The sequence below is a fragment of the Poecilia reticulata genome, chromosome 1 (genome assembly GCF_904066995.2).
Source record: "Poecilia reticulata chromosome 1, P_reticulata-male-v2, whole genome shotgun sequence".
Taxonomy (NCBI): Eukaryota; Metazoa; Chordata; class Actinopteri; order Cyprinodontiformes; family Poeciliidae; genus Poecilia; species Poecilia reticulata.
In genome coordinates this window covers 7,681,575-7,696,313 of record NC_088830.1, presented here as the reverse complement: position 1 = coordinate 7,696,313, position 14,739 = coordinate 7,681,575, and the positions used below count along the sequence as shown (strand labels likewise).

At 37.0% G+C, this 14,739-nt stretch overlaps 1 protein-coding gene across 2 annotated transcripts; it reads left to right on the top strand.

Moving 5' to 3' along the window:
• The first annotated feature begins 2,676 nt into the window (after positions 1-2,676).
• LOC103475697 (beta-1,3-galactosyltransferase 2-like) lies at positions 2,677-10,370 on the top strand. Of its 2 annotated transcripts, none has more exons than XM_008427625.3 (2): positions 2,677-2,944; positions 8,790-10,370. In XM_008427625.3, exon 2 carries the CDS (start codon positions 8,799-8,801, stop codon positions 9,828-9,830), a length of 1,032 nt encoding a protein of 343 aa, XP_008425847.2. In that variant the 5' UTR covers positions 2,677-2,944; positions 8,790-8,798; the 3' UTR covers positions 9,831-10,370. The 2 variants fall into 2 exon arrangements, with proteins under 2 accessions (XP_008425847.2, XP_008425763.2); XM_008427541.3 differs by having other exon boundaries at positions 2,678-2,944; positions 8,732-10,370.
• Positions 10,371-14,739: the final 4,369 nt, after the last annotated feature.

The following is a 14,739-nucleotide window of genomic DNA, read 5'->3' as shown; positions in this document are numbered from 1 at the left end:
TCTTTATATAGACAATAAGTTTGTCTCATTCGAACAGCTAACACAGAGCTTTGACATCCAAAAGTCAAAGTGGTATTTACAATTGAGACATTTTGTAATGTCGAAAAACTCTGGATGTTTTCCTCTACGTCCTCTGGCTTCTCTTTTAGATGAATTTTCCACTGTTCAGATCTGTAGAGGACAAAGTCAATAGAAGTGTGATCTATAATTACTTAGCTGCACACCGTAACTGCATTTAATCAGATTTTTTATTCTCCTAATATTTATTTATGCTATTATGAAAATGTAGAAGTAAAAAATTTTAAAATTATAATTTCCAACCATACTTTCAGTTTTTCTTTTTAAATTACCATCAATAACTGAAATTAAGCAACAAAAACGATAAATCAGAAGATTTGGACACATCCAGAAACGAGTTGCTTGCAATTTTGATGGTTGTGCAGGAGGATCCACTTCTGCTTTTCAAAGATGTACGGTTGCATAACTCTGCATCTGTTTGCAGTCATTTTCACATCCAAGTGTAAACTTTGAATTGAGGTTTGGGGGCGTGGCCAGGAATGACTTAAAGTGACAAGACGCCGTAAAACGTCTTGTTCTGAAAGGAACTCAAGTGAGCAGACTAAAATCTTATCTAAGAATTATTTTGCAAAAAAAATGTAACAAACATTCTTTGTACAGCCCATCAACCTAACCTAACCTGTTCCAGGAAGTACTGGTTAAATGGTGCGTGACCTTTAAGTTTGCAGGTAATTGTAGATATAAATATACAATTTTAGTTAATATTCAAATGAAAGTAAATTAGCTCTAATCTATGGGGCCAGACTATAGAAACTTTACTTGGTAAAGTGCTGTCCAATTAAAAGAGGTTTTTAAATAAAATGTTGACAGTTCCTGGAGCGTAGCTTTCCAGCTTCCTCTGTTATGGTTTTAGTATTAACCTCTCACTCCTGTTACCTTTACTGGACAATGAATGAGTCACCGTTATTTTTCAAAATTTCCTCTTTCTCAGAATCTTCCTTCTGCTTTCTAACATCCGTTTCTCTATTATTTCAAGGAAAAAAGTTATCTGGCATCTGTGAAGGTTGCAACACAATGCTGTTCAAACTTTAGCGAGTGTCACTAGCAGCCGTAATGCGGATCAGCCCTACCGCAGCAAAGGGACAGGGACAAAAGCTGAAACTTTTGTTTTTTTAACTATAGAGCTATAAAACAGCATATTGGTTATTTGTCACTGAGCTGTTAGGAGGCCTGAGAGCTCAGAGCCAGAAGACGGAAGTTTTTGTAATGATTAAGCCACTTTAATGCTTCACATGTAAAAAAAAAGATGACGCACATGTACTCACAATATATTGGTAAAATTTGTGCAAATTAGGCACAAAACATAACAGAAGCAGTTTATGCATGTAAGCAAACCATGACCTGGTTGTGGGGTGAAAGGTCATTCAGCGAAGTAGATGGTGTCACCCCAAAAGCAAAAGACAAATTAATGAAGAGAAAAAAAAAGTTAAAACTAACAAAATAACTAAAACTGATATTGAGATTTTTGTTAGCTGAAATAAATAAAAATGGAAATTGAAGCGTAAAAACTGGAACTAACTGGAACTATATTGTGCATTTATAAAATTTGCTGAAATGAGAGACGTGTTAACCTGCAGTTTTGTGTTCAATCTATTTATTAGCCTTTTTAAATGGTGTAAATTTTTTTATTTATTTTTCCCCAGTCGAGTAGTTTACGTCAATTGTCGGCAAGTTATGGAAACTTACACTCACGCTGGTCCGCAAAATGGGAGGAAACACCAGAGTCAATAAGTGAATCTGTTTTTTGAGCTGAGTATTCACCCAATCAATCACAATACAACTCAACACTTTGACCTAAAAATTAACCAAAGGATGAAAGAACTAAAAACTACTACTAACTAATAGAAACTAAACTACTACTAATAAAAAGTTCATAATCACCAAATGTTTTGTTTTGTGATGACAAAATATGAATTTGCTAAAAGGTCCAAAGTTTAGGTACCATTTAAACTCCATGTTTGGCTTTGTGAGTAACACTGGCGTCACTTTTAACATTGTATTTTAACACCAACGCCATTGTGACGTTAATGTGACACCTGGTGTTGTTGAATGTAAAACAATGTCTGGTGTTAATTTAACAACAACAACAAAACAAAATTGGTGCAAATTTTGTAACTCTTTCACAAATGCTGATTTAACACCAGGTAGTGTGAACGCTGTTAAAGTAAGACTGGCATTTTTATTGCAGAAATATTTAATTTGAAAGTCATATCGTTGGTTTGCAAGCTAAATATTTAACTTAGTTAAATATTAAGTTTGCAGCTGACATTTATAACTGTAGGAGTAAAATATGACTTTGAAAAATGAACACCCAAACAAACCAAATGTTAAGTGTTTACCGTGTAACTTGACAAACCTCATACCAATATGTGCATAAAAACAGTCTTAGTCTACAGTCATAATAATAATAATAATAATAATAATAATAATAATAATAATAATAATAATAATAATAATAATAATAAAATTCACTCAGCCCCTGCATGAATGCACGTTTTGGGAGCCGAATTTAATTGAAAGTTTAGTTTAGAAAAGCTATTTTCATTATTACAATTGTAGGTGTGTTCTTTTCTTCAGCATCACGCCCCTCACATTTTTCTTTTCGTTTTCCGTGTTGGCAGAAGTTGAAGAGTCCACTCCCCCGGTGACTGCAGCCAGTTCTACACCTGGCCATGGAAATGACACGTACCTTACAAGCCGTTGTTAGTTTAGAGTCCTGCGGGTGAGAGGCTACAATACTGGGGGGTGACAATTAAACCCGGAGTCTGGCGGAGGGTCGGAGCGGGTCGGCTCGGTTCGCAGCAGCAGCAGCAGCAGCCATGGGGGACCAAGACGCTGGTTCGGATGAAGAACTTGGCCTGAGAAGGTAAGGGCTCTGAATTATTGAACTCACTGAAACTTCACCATGCTACAGCATGTTCTCTTCCTCAGACAGAAACAGCGTTACTTTTTATATCAGATTTAAATCTTAACTGGGTCAAATCATCTCTGCCCGACTTTAATATTTTTGAAGCGATTTATATATATATATATATATATATATATATATATATATATATATATATATATATATATATAGTACAAGCGGCATTTTAATTTTAAGCATTTATGAATTTTCCTTGTCTTCAGGACGTGTAGCTTTCACAAAACATGTCCGTAGAAGTTAATCATGTTTACAAAAAACAAAAAACGAATTGATCTTTCAGTCGCTCTGTTGTAGTTTTAACGCAAATGAAAGACAAAAAGGTGTGCCTTAGTATAAATATTAGTTACGTACATTTAATAAAATCTATTCAGCTAACTGTTTTTCTTGTTTAGATAAAAAAAAAATAAAGTTTATTAGCTTTTAAACACATTTGCTATGAGCGGATCAAATTGCTGTATAATGTTTTAATGGTGTGTTTTTTTTTATTTTTATTAAGAACAACTGTTTTAGCTCTCATAAATTAATCTAAGTTTACCAGCACAAGCATGACACGTAATGAAGCCAAAGAAAACTGCACATAGTTTTTGATCATTAATGAACAAAAATGCTACTTTATTTCAAACGCTGAACAAATTTAAGAACCCAAACTCTGATGTTCATCGTCATGCCTCTTTCTTTTAGACATATATGTTGGTAGATGAGAAAATAATGATGAGAGTAAGAACAAGCAGGCTCGATGTCTGAGGAACAATTACCTCTGGCACATAATTGCTATGTGTCACCCAACAACTGTAATCAAGCACTTAAAGTAATTGGCAGTGGGTCTTTTTATTGCTGCATAAACTCATCACACTTCAACTTGGTTCCTTCCAGTCGGTAGTGAGCAAAGACTCATTAATCCATGAATCTCATAATAGGAGTGGTCCCAGGATTGAGCCTTGGGGTGCTCCGTGTGTGCTTTTTTTCTGTTTTCTTAGCTTTGTTAGGTTCACCACTGCTTTATGTTGTCCATAATGGCTTTAAAACGTTTCTGGTCTTCATGGATGAAGAGATTTAAATCACTTTGCTGATTTTCGTATTTCTGTAGTTTGTTGCTTTTTGAGATCTGTGTGCCTACTTCATGTTGTCAGACAGGTTCTATGAAAGAAGACACGTCTTGATTCTACAGCCATAACCTAAAAAAATAAAATAAATAAATGCTCCACATAAAAAAATTACAAAGAAATTGGGTAATTACTTTTTCACAAAATCCCAGAGTGGTTCGGACAGTGTTTATTAAAAAAGAAAAATCCATAACTGAGTGAAAGCATTTAAACTCTGGTGCTGAATTTTCTCTATTGCTGTCCAAAAACAAGTTAGTTTGGGACCATAGATAAAGCTGATCTGACTGTGACTAAAATGTAATCCTAAACCTGAATCTACTCTACTGACAGTAGATTGTCAGGAATGTGCAGGTAGATATATTTTCACTTTTCTTTCCAGGAAGTCCAGCTATCAAATGTCTTGTTTCAGCTTGAAACAAAATTAAGTAAAGATATTTTTTCACTGTTTGAGATAATAAACGGTATTGACTCAAGGAGAAAAGTCTTTATTAAATGGTTTGAATTAAACTTGTTCATCATTTTAGAGAAGAGAAAACTAGATTTTTTTTGACAGACATATAAAGGTGGTGATGATGCAAGGCACGTGACGTTTCTGCTCCATTTCCACTCCGAAGTTGTTTGTATTACACACGCTTCCTGTTGAGTTGCGTTTCTGCGCTTTGGTTTGGTTATAGTAGTATATAACTTTGAGATAATCGCTGCATCGTTTGGTGATGGAGCCAAGAATCGGGTGAAAACTGATTTCCACATCACGTTACAGAAAAATTTCCCATTGCTTTGGATGAAAATTATATATATATATATATATATATATATATATATATATATATATATATATATATATATAAAAAGAAAACAGCACTGATCGACAAGTCTGTATTTCCTGAGTTGATGGTGTTGTTAGTCCTGGGAGAGACGCCTTTTAAAAAATGATTATTATTATGTCTAGAGGAAAAATTGTCATTTTCCTTTATGTCAAGCTTTCATGCGGTTGGAGTGTGACAGCTGCAACTGCCACGCTGTAAAACTTGGTGTTTCACAATCCACCATAGCCCCGAAGCTGCATACATTTCCAAAACACTGAAAGTGCTTTGTAATGTACATTGACTTCCTTATTCTTAGCTTGTGTGTGTAATGATTTTAATATTAAAATGTTAGGATTTGAATATTTTTAAGGACGTAGGATTTGCAGACGTGACAAAAGGAGACGGTGAATGGGATGACCACTGAAAGAAAAACTATTTAGCCTAGCTAACGCTCATGACATTAAAAGATGTTTTTCTATCATGCAACTGTTTTTGATTAAACAAATAAAACCTGTTACAAAGTGTTAAAGACACCCTAAACTTTCTGATGCTGTAAAACTGCACGCGCTGATCTGCAGCGAGATTGCTTGCGCTTAAAAGAAAAAAAAAGAAAGATAGGAAATGAAACCACTAACTGCAAGGTCTTCTATCATGGTGTTGAAACACTGACAGCGTAACCATTTCACTACTGGTTAAAACTGTCACCCGTCATAACAGCCTGCGTCTGGGTGTGTGAGCCAACATCCTATTCATGTGGTGAGCAGGTGGTTTCCCGAGTGATGTATAATGTTCTATTATCACTTCTCTAGAGCTTTTTTCCCCCTATGGAAGCTAGCATTGAACAATGTGAACGACTAGGGTTGTACAATCAGTCTTTGTTTGTATAGCACTATTAATGTACTTCACAAGTAAAATAGGCAAAATAGTTACATAAAAAAAATAAATTAAAGCACAATGGCCCAGAATAAAATAAGTGATAAAAGCAAAAGAAGTGGCAACATAATCGGGCTGATTGTCCAGCTCCCGTGAACTAAAAGGAAAGGAATACCGAGGCGTTTCTGGAAGAGATTTACAGCAAGTTCACGCCAGTCCTGTTTAATCCACTTTATTCGAACTCTAGTTCGTTTGCCAAAAAGAGTCTGGTACGTTTGGGGGGGTGTGAATATGCAATTGAACTCTGATGGGGACCAAAAACTTCAAACTCTGGTTCATCTAAAAATCTGCGTCTTACTTTGGTTGAAGTAGGGTAAAAATGCTGAGCATTGTGGGTAAAAACAACCAAAACAAACATGTGAGCCTAGCGCTACTGCTAGAAATGTGTTATGATCTTTTTACCAAAGACAAGAAAGAAATCTTACAACCGCTAAAGTCCGATGCCACTCCATATTTGTTCACATTTTGTGAAGAAGGAAGTTGTACTCAGTGTCTTCTTCAGACGTTTCCTTCAGCTGTTCTTGGTGTAGCACCTCCACAGGCGAGGAGGGCAACAAGTTTTTCAAGGGGTTCAGCTCGCTGGACGCAGGGTGAAAGCGAATCACACCAGCTGAAAATGTAAAAACTTGCAATGTTAGTCCCCAATCAAGCCGAGTCTACCAAACTGTCAGGTGTGACACAAAGTGTCTAAACGGGCACTTAGTTCTTTATCTAAAGCTGATCAAAGGTAGATGCTAATATAACTATTTTAGTTGCAGTTGTTTCATAGATTTAGTTGCCATTTCATAGTTAGTATCTGGTTAAAAAGCGGACTATTTGTGGACCTTTGGCAAAGCGGACTGCGTATCCCATGATGCTCTGGAACCAGTAGAGGAGGAGCCTGGAGTTAGACGAAGAAGAAGAGTTTTTGGGTCTCCCTCTGAAAATGAGCTGTTAGTATGTTAGCTGAGTTCTGACTCTCTGTCGTGTATTTGTACGTATGATTCGTTCATTCTTTATCCACTAAAGTCCATCTAAAAATCCACCCGACTCCTTTTCGTCATTAAATCACTCGAATATACAACAGATGCAAGATAAGAGACACTTTTGGGGAACAAAGTGAATCATGTAACCATTTGTTATCATCTTTGCTCCCTTTAGCTCTTCATATCTGTCAAATGACAGCTCTGACAGATATTAAGCACACAAATGACAAAATGTGTCTAAAACAAAACACTTTTTGTCACTAAAGTTTAAGCTTACTGTCTAAACTTAAAAGCTTTTACAGGATTTCACTTTCATTCGTTCAATGTAGAAAGATGGAGCTTTTGTCAACATTATTTAGCAAAAAACGAAACTTTTTGGAACGTTACTAGAGATGCACCGATCTGATACTAACATCTGTATCGGTCCCGATATTAAATGACATTCTAGATTTAGAATCGTGACAATGTTTCCGGTCCATAAGGGCAGATCTGTTCAGTCTAATTCTATCTCACAGTCACAAGAAGAAACAGATGAACTGATGTTTCTATGTTGGTGAAAAGATGTAATCTTTAAAATGTATTCAGTGAGGCCTTCTGGTTAATCTGCAGTACACTGGTACTGGTTGACATTTATAGAAGTCAAAGTCTGACTCATATGAAGATGTGATATGTCTGGGTTTTCAGAACCTAATATCTTATAAGCACTGTTTGTGTTGCTTTTATCTGCTGCCTGTCCTGTACCCTTCTGATTATTGCATGCTAGCATGTGTGCAGCTAAGAGATAACTCTGTTTGCAAAACTACTCAATCTGACTGGTGAATGTTTTTTTTCTTTCACTCCAGAGAAGTAGGATAAGTGGTCAGTTTGTCCTTCAGAAGCCTTTAGCAGCACAAATACAGAGAGAGCTCAGGTTAACTCTTAAGTCTAAGCAGTCTGCAACCACAGGGTTCTATTAGGAACATACAATAGTTCTGACATATCACGGACCTCAACCATCTTCACCATCGCTGTGGTTTGCGCATGTAGGTTGTGCGTCAGATTTACGGGAGAAGAGAAAAAAAAAAAGGAAAAAAAACTGCGTTTAAAATTTTAACGTGTTAAAATCTGAGAGATTAAGATGATCAATTCGTACTTTTTGCCTTTGTCTTTGTTAGTTGAACAGCCCTTTAAGACGTTTTTTCCAAGTTTTTTTTTTTTTTTTTATCTTAATTGCTTTTTGCTTAAAAAAAAGCTATTAAAAACATTTCAATTGTTTTTGGTTGTTTTTTGTTGTGCATCTTGAGTTGATGTAAATGTGCTACATAAATTTACCTGACCTTTGACCTTAGACGACATGTGCCGCTCGAAAATAACAACAAAGTTCTTTACATCATTACCAAAGGACAATTTAATGCCAGCTAGAGTAAGTGACTAGCTAAGCAGTTGTTCTTTTAGAGCCTTTGTCATGTCCTAATTTAAAGGCAGAAAATTAATTCATCCTGTTTTTTGCACTGAATCGTGTGGCACTCCACAAAGTGCATGAGGAAGATTATTTATTCGTGTTAATGAACAAAGTCTGTCCGAGAACCATATCCAGGACATGTGACTCTGAAGTTAAAGTGTCGTTAAGCTGGTTAAAGGAGGAAATGGGACTGAACGCGGTTAATGGACAAAGTTCCAGCTGAATAAAAAAACAGAAATGTGTGTGTTTTTCATGTACTCTGCCATGATGTCCTACTTGGTAGATTGCATGAAATCCTAATGAAAAGTAACTTAAGCATGATGGGTTGGGTTTGTGTTAAATACATTTTTTTGAGTGGATAAAATTCTTATTATGAAATAACATCACAGCTATTAAGCTGCTGATGTATTTATTTCGTATCATATTGATTTAGGAATGACATGTTAATGAGTTTTAATGAGATTTTTTTTCCTTTCCAGACAGTTTCCCAAACACCTGCTTCATCAAAAGCTTCCTGTGTTCTACTCCTGGTTTCAGGGACTGCTTATGCTGTGTCTGCTGGTGTTCGTCGTGTTCTTGGCCTTTTCGGACAGCACCCTGTCGTGGTCCGAAACATTCTCTCTTCAGAGACAGTACCAGCGTTTTTTCAACCAGAACAGGCAAGTGCACGCACCTGCCTATCTGATTGACCCAAAACACAGAGCTTTTCATAATACAATGAAAGAAAAGACGACATTGACCCCTGAAGGCCTTCAGTACCATGAAGCTTATCCGCACAACTACAGGTTTGTCATGGAGAACGCTGAGGTTTGCAAAGTCAACTCGCCTTTCCTGGTCCTGATGGTGCCGGTGGCACCAAGCAACGTTGCGGCTCGGGACGCGATCCGGGCAACGTGGGGCAAAGACCGAGTGGTCCAGGGCGAGACGGTACTCACTCTGTTCGTGTTGGGTCTCGATAAAAGACACGATGTTGAGAAGCTCCAACAGGAGAACCAGCAGCACAACGATCTGATCCAGAGTAACTTCCTGGACACGTATCTCAACCTGACCATTAAAACCATGGTGATCATGAACTGGCTGGCCACGCGCTGCCCTGCAGCGGCCTACGCCATGAAGGTGGACTCTGACATGTTCCTGAACATCGATAACCTGGTGATCATGTTGAAGAAGCCAGGGATCCCCCAAAAGAACTACCTAACAGGAATGCTCATGTGGAACAGACCCGTTATCCGGTCCAAGAACTCCAAGTGGTACGTTCCCGAGGAGATGTACCCTGACCCCGAGTATCCCACATACACCCTGGGCATGGGGTACGTCTTTTCCAACGACCTTCCCGCTAAATTTGTCGACGTCTCGAAATACATCAAACCCTTTAACATAGAGGACGCTTATATTGGGATGTGCATTAAAAAGCTGGGACTTTCGCCGACGTCTCCGCCTGACCCTTCGCAGTTTAAGGCGTATAATTCTGTGTACGATCGCTGTGAATTCTCTAAGATCATTACGTACATTCTTGGCTCTTCGGAACAATTGAAAAACTATTGGGCAGACTACAAGAAGCCTGGACCTCACTGCTAAAGCCGTTCACACTACGGATGCAACGTGAAATCCCTTATGATGTAACTTATTTCTAGATATTCTGCAGGTTGAAAAATTGGGAATGACAATCAACTTTTAAAAAGAAGAGTGTTTTGCTTCAAATTTTGTGAAGCAAAGCTGTAATACATGTTACAGTTAAGCTGGCAGGATGTGAACCACTACTGGAATTGATGTGCAATTCTTTTAAAAATGGTTTTATGTTTTTTCTGTGTGTTTTGTTATATTTTAAAAAGGAAATTGCATAGAATGCACTGTTATTCAAACAGAGAAGTTGGCCTGCACTTTACCGAGTAATGGATGTCAAACACCAAAACTAACATGTCAACATGAAAAAAGGGCAAGGACTTTTACTTGAAGTTAGCACAGCATAACTAGTAAATGCAACTACGACTATCAGAGAAAATGTTGCATTATGTTGGCTATGTCCAATAAATTAAAAACATAAATCAACTGTGTTCCTGTCAATTGATTTTAAACGATGTACCTGGGATTTTGGAATAAAATGATACGTTTTGTGAATTTTGTATTCGATTTGCTTTTCTTTTCAGCCACAATTTCCCACATGTTCTTTAGATTTGTTTTTAATTGTTCTGGATTTTGACTGAGTACATACTAAAACTCATCACGATATGAGAGTTTCATATCCACCATTAAGGATGTTTGACTGATATTGATAATTGTAGATACGGGACTTTTTTTTTGGTTTTTGTTTTAAATACTGCCAAACTGGTGATGTGACATTTCCCGTTTTATCTACAGTTTTCTTTAAACACTGTAGTTTGTTTTATTTTTAAGCAGTTGTGTGGGGAAATCTAAAACTGTTAGAAGGAAGTTTAGCTTTCAACACGTACAATTAAGACAAAAATAAGTATTGCATGCAGCACCTACAACTCTAAACTTAAATTAAAAGTGGGTGGCGCTTGCTTATGGAAAGTAAAGATTAAAATGTTTGTAAGTTATTGCTTCACCATGTTGAAATTCTGACTTCTTTACTAGAACGCTGTTACCTTGACATCAAGTCCAGCTCCGGGTTCCCATTTCTGATTTAACTGGAACACAGTGTAAAACTTTCAGGAGTGCATTTTGTCTTCTGAAAACATCGGGAGAGTTTATCCGCTTCTCTCTGGAGCCAATACAGAGAGACCCAGAAGAAAGCAGCGATATGTTTGTTCTCTTAAGAGGAAAAAATGAAATTTGGCCACAGATGCTTTGGATTTTAGCTGCAAAATGAAGACGAAGAAAATGAGCTCACCGGTCGCCGTGATGTGTTACCCTTTTTTTATTGGTATTTAAGACATACAGAGTCTAAATCTTAAGATTTTATTTTTAACCGACCAATCCCTCTGTTTCTTTGAAAATAAAAAACAGTAGTTTGATGGAACTCAAAGTGCAACGTGGCTTTTATTTGTAACCTCTCAAGAGGTCAGATCATCCTCCCTGGGTCAGCTGGGTCACACCAACCAGCAGAACCCCACCCAACAGTGGAAACGGACTTTTTGTGCTCAGTTTCTGCCCGATGACAGAGATGATTTCACATCCTTCTGCTTGTTGGTCCCACATGAGAGAGTTTCCTGGTTCTGATCAGTCAACAGCAGTCGGGTTTTCTGAAGCTTCAAAACGCTCTGGCTGACGGAAACGTGCTCACCACTAACAAGTGAAGGCGTTACTCTCAGGTCTCCAATGGGTCTCTGAGAGACAGAGCAGCGGCTAACCGTTAGCATCTGAAAGAGTCCCCTCTGATGCTGCCTATATGAAAAAACCTTAAATATTTTGTAGCGTCCTCTATAGATTTCATATGGGAGTAGTTAGAAGCTAATGCTGTTTGGGGTGCAGTCTGATTCTGAAGGGACATAAACTGCTGTTTATCTGCTGTGGATCATCCTGGATTCAGATCCATCAAACATACAACAGCTGAAGTTGATGATGATCTGCAGAACTCAGGACCCTAGTGAGGAAATAAAGTTCTGGTCCAGCTTTCTGCAACAGAAACACTAGAATAACAGAAAGTTCACGATTTGCATTGAAATTAAATCTAAACTGAACATTTAATTGATATCTGTTGATATATCTGTGCAAAAATTTATCAAAAACCAACTTGACAAAACTTTACTGTACACTTTTAATAAGCAATTAATAAACTTATATTATCAAAAGAAAGACCCAGAATTTCTGTAAAGAGTTTTAATAAATGGACACAGGAAGCTGTCAGACCTGACAGCCCTACCAACAGTGCCGTATTTGTTAATAAGCTCAAGGCGCATGCGCCAGCCAAATGAAGCCTCGTGAAATAACGAAGCTTTCCAGCCCTTTGTTTTGCCCAAAGGTTCATTAATTCATGCTTCATTCATTACTCACTGGTGACATCTGCTGGTGAAACGGTGACAGCCTCACTCATCATACTAAAAAATAAATAAATAAAATAAAAAATAGCGTATGCAATGTTGTCTCAAAGTTTTTGTGAAACCCATGCTTGGTGACAGTGTCTAATGAATCCTGTTTAACTGTTTTATATTTTTATAGTTATTGAAATGATTTATACCCAAACTAATCCTGTAATATGTTGACTGTTTTTTTTTGTTATTGTTAGTTTTGTTTATTTTTTTATGTTACACTTATTCAACCGTAGAACATCAAATGTTTTATATTTATTATTATTAGTATTATTATTAGTATTATTATTATTATTGACTTGTTGGGTCAGACGGTATAGACCCTTTTCATAGTGACGTCAGACAATGGCCACCATAACTCGAATCGGTGTATCTTTACTTCCGGTGTGATTTTTTTCTCGGGAAACCTGACTGAAAAATTCACGGATACTCATTATCTTAAGGATATAATTAATGGTAAGGTTAATAATAACAGCATTAAAGTGTTAGATAACCATCATTACTCGTTGTCAATTCACCATTCTCTGACTGTGTATAAAATAAATAGCCTCCGATCGGAGAGTAAACCAGCTAGCAGCAGCTTTAGCCACAGTTAAGAAAAATATACACCGCTCCATCAGTGCTGTAACATTTAGAGATTCACTTTATTTATCAACTTTAATAAAACAGCATTTAAGTGTTAGTCGTTATTAGTCATTGTCAATTTATCATTCTCCAACTGTATTCAAAGGAACCAGCCTCTGATCGGAGAGTAAATCAGCTAGCAGCAGCTTTAGCCACAGTTAGGAAATGTATACACCGCTGCCTGTCAGTGCTGTGTTGCTAAGTTTCACAAAAATCACTCACATCTTCCAACACTGTTGTTTAGAAAAGCATTTTAAATATTGATTTTAGCGCTATCTGCCAAATAATTTACATATTCTGATGTGATTAATAATTTCTCCATTTGTTTTGTTGTCCATCTTTCTCAACAGTAGCCGACCTAACAACCCACCATATCTGAGATGATCCTGTTCCTCTGTCCACGGCAGGTTCAGTCAATCAGCTGTGGAACATTTGCTGCCTAGTCAAACTATCATGGGCCTCTTGATTTAAAAGGAGACAAACCAGTACAGAGCCTCCCTGCTCCTGCAAGTCACACTTCTTGGATGAACACTCACTACTGCAAGCAGCTGTTAGAAATGAAATCTTTGTGTATCTATTCTGCGGTTAATATCTATATGTATCTATTAATAAATGAATTGATGTTGTGTAGAGTTCTGTAAAAACTATTGTAAATAGCTTCTCTTGAGTAATCTACATATATGTAACTTTTACATTTAAATTGCTTCTTTTTGTAAATTTTACACATCTGGCAATGAAGTATGTGGAGGAGAGGAAATGCTAAAATTAAAGCTGCCATTAAGGACCAAATACATAAGGTTTGTGGCTGTTTCTTTAAAACATATATTTAATAATTATATTAAATACTACATGGTTACTACATTACACAAACATAATTACTACAGTTAACCATTTAAGTCATTGATAGAGAAAATGAATTTGCAAAAGGCATATACATTTTATTTCAACAGTATGTACTCAGGGTTTACAACTTAAGAAGACATCCATGTTGGGTCCTTGGAGGGTGCCAGTCTGCAGTGAACTGGTGCCAGTCTGCAGTGAACTGGTGCCAGTCTGCAGTGAACTGGTGGCAGTCTGCAGTGAACTGGTGGATGACAGAGACAATAATATACTGTAGTGAGCAGTTTGAAGCAGAAGTCCCACCATGTGATCCACAGGGTTTTCCCAGCTGAGCACAAACTTCATGCACTTTGTTTCCACAGGCACCACAGCAGAATCAAGTGTAACCTGTTAAAAGGGATGTAAAGTTGTTATTCCTATGTTATCAATTTTCTACAGCCAAGTCTACAACAGCAGGAAGACAAAGTATAAGAAACTTAACCTTCTAATCATAACATTTGATAAATATTAATTGGAGAAATGTGAAGTTAATGAGCTAATATAGATAGATAGCTCATCACATTTCTCCAATGAAACGTTAATATCTATATCTATCTATCCATCTATCTATATCTAAGACAACGTCTTGTAGCAAGAGTTTAACTTCTCAGGACGTGATGGAGTAGAGGGTGTTTGGCATAACTTAAGTTTTGGACTTGTGGCTACAAGTAATGTTGCTACTTAGCGGGTGGTGAAACTAGCGTTAGTGAGGAGGGTTTAATACTATCATGCATTTTACATGACGGGTGGCAACCCCAGTAAAAATGTGATTAAGATTTAAATACGTTCCATTTCCAAAACAGAAAGGCTACGTAATGTTAGCCAGCTAACAAATTACTATTGCTATCCTAGCATATCAACTAACAACTAGAAAAAACAAAAACACGTACCTTTGTAGTCAAACTGGTGTCATTCAACAAGGAATTTGTCCAGTTTAGATTATGTTGAAGAAAATTTGTTTGCAAATAGTGATATATCTTCAAATCATATTTGTG

Coding starts and splice junctions, on each gene's coding strand:
- LOC103475697 (XM_008427541.3), top strand. CDS start 2,898: ATGGGGGACCAAGACGCTGGTTCGGATGAAGAACTTGGCCTGAGAAG. Junction 2,945..8,731: donor GAAGAACTTGGCCTGAGAAG/GTAAGGGCTCTG, acceptor TTTCCTTTCCAG/ACAGTTTCCCAAACACCTGC.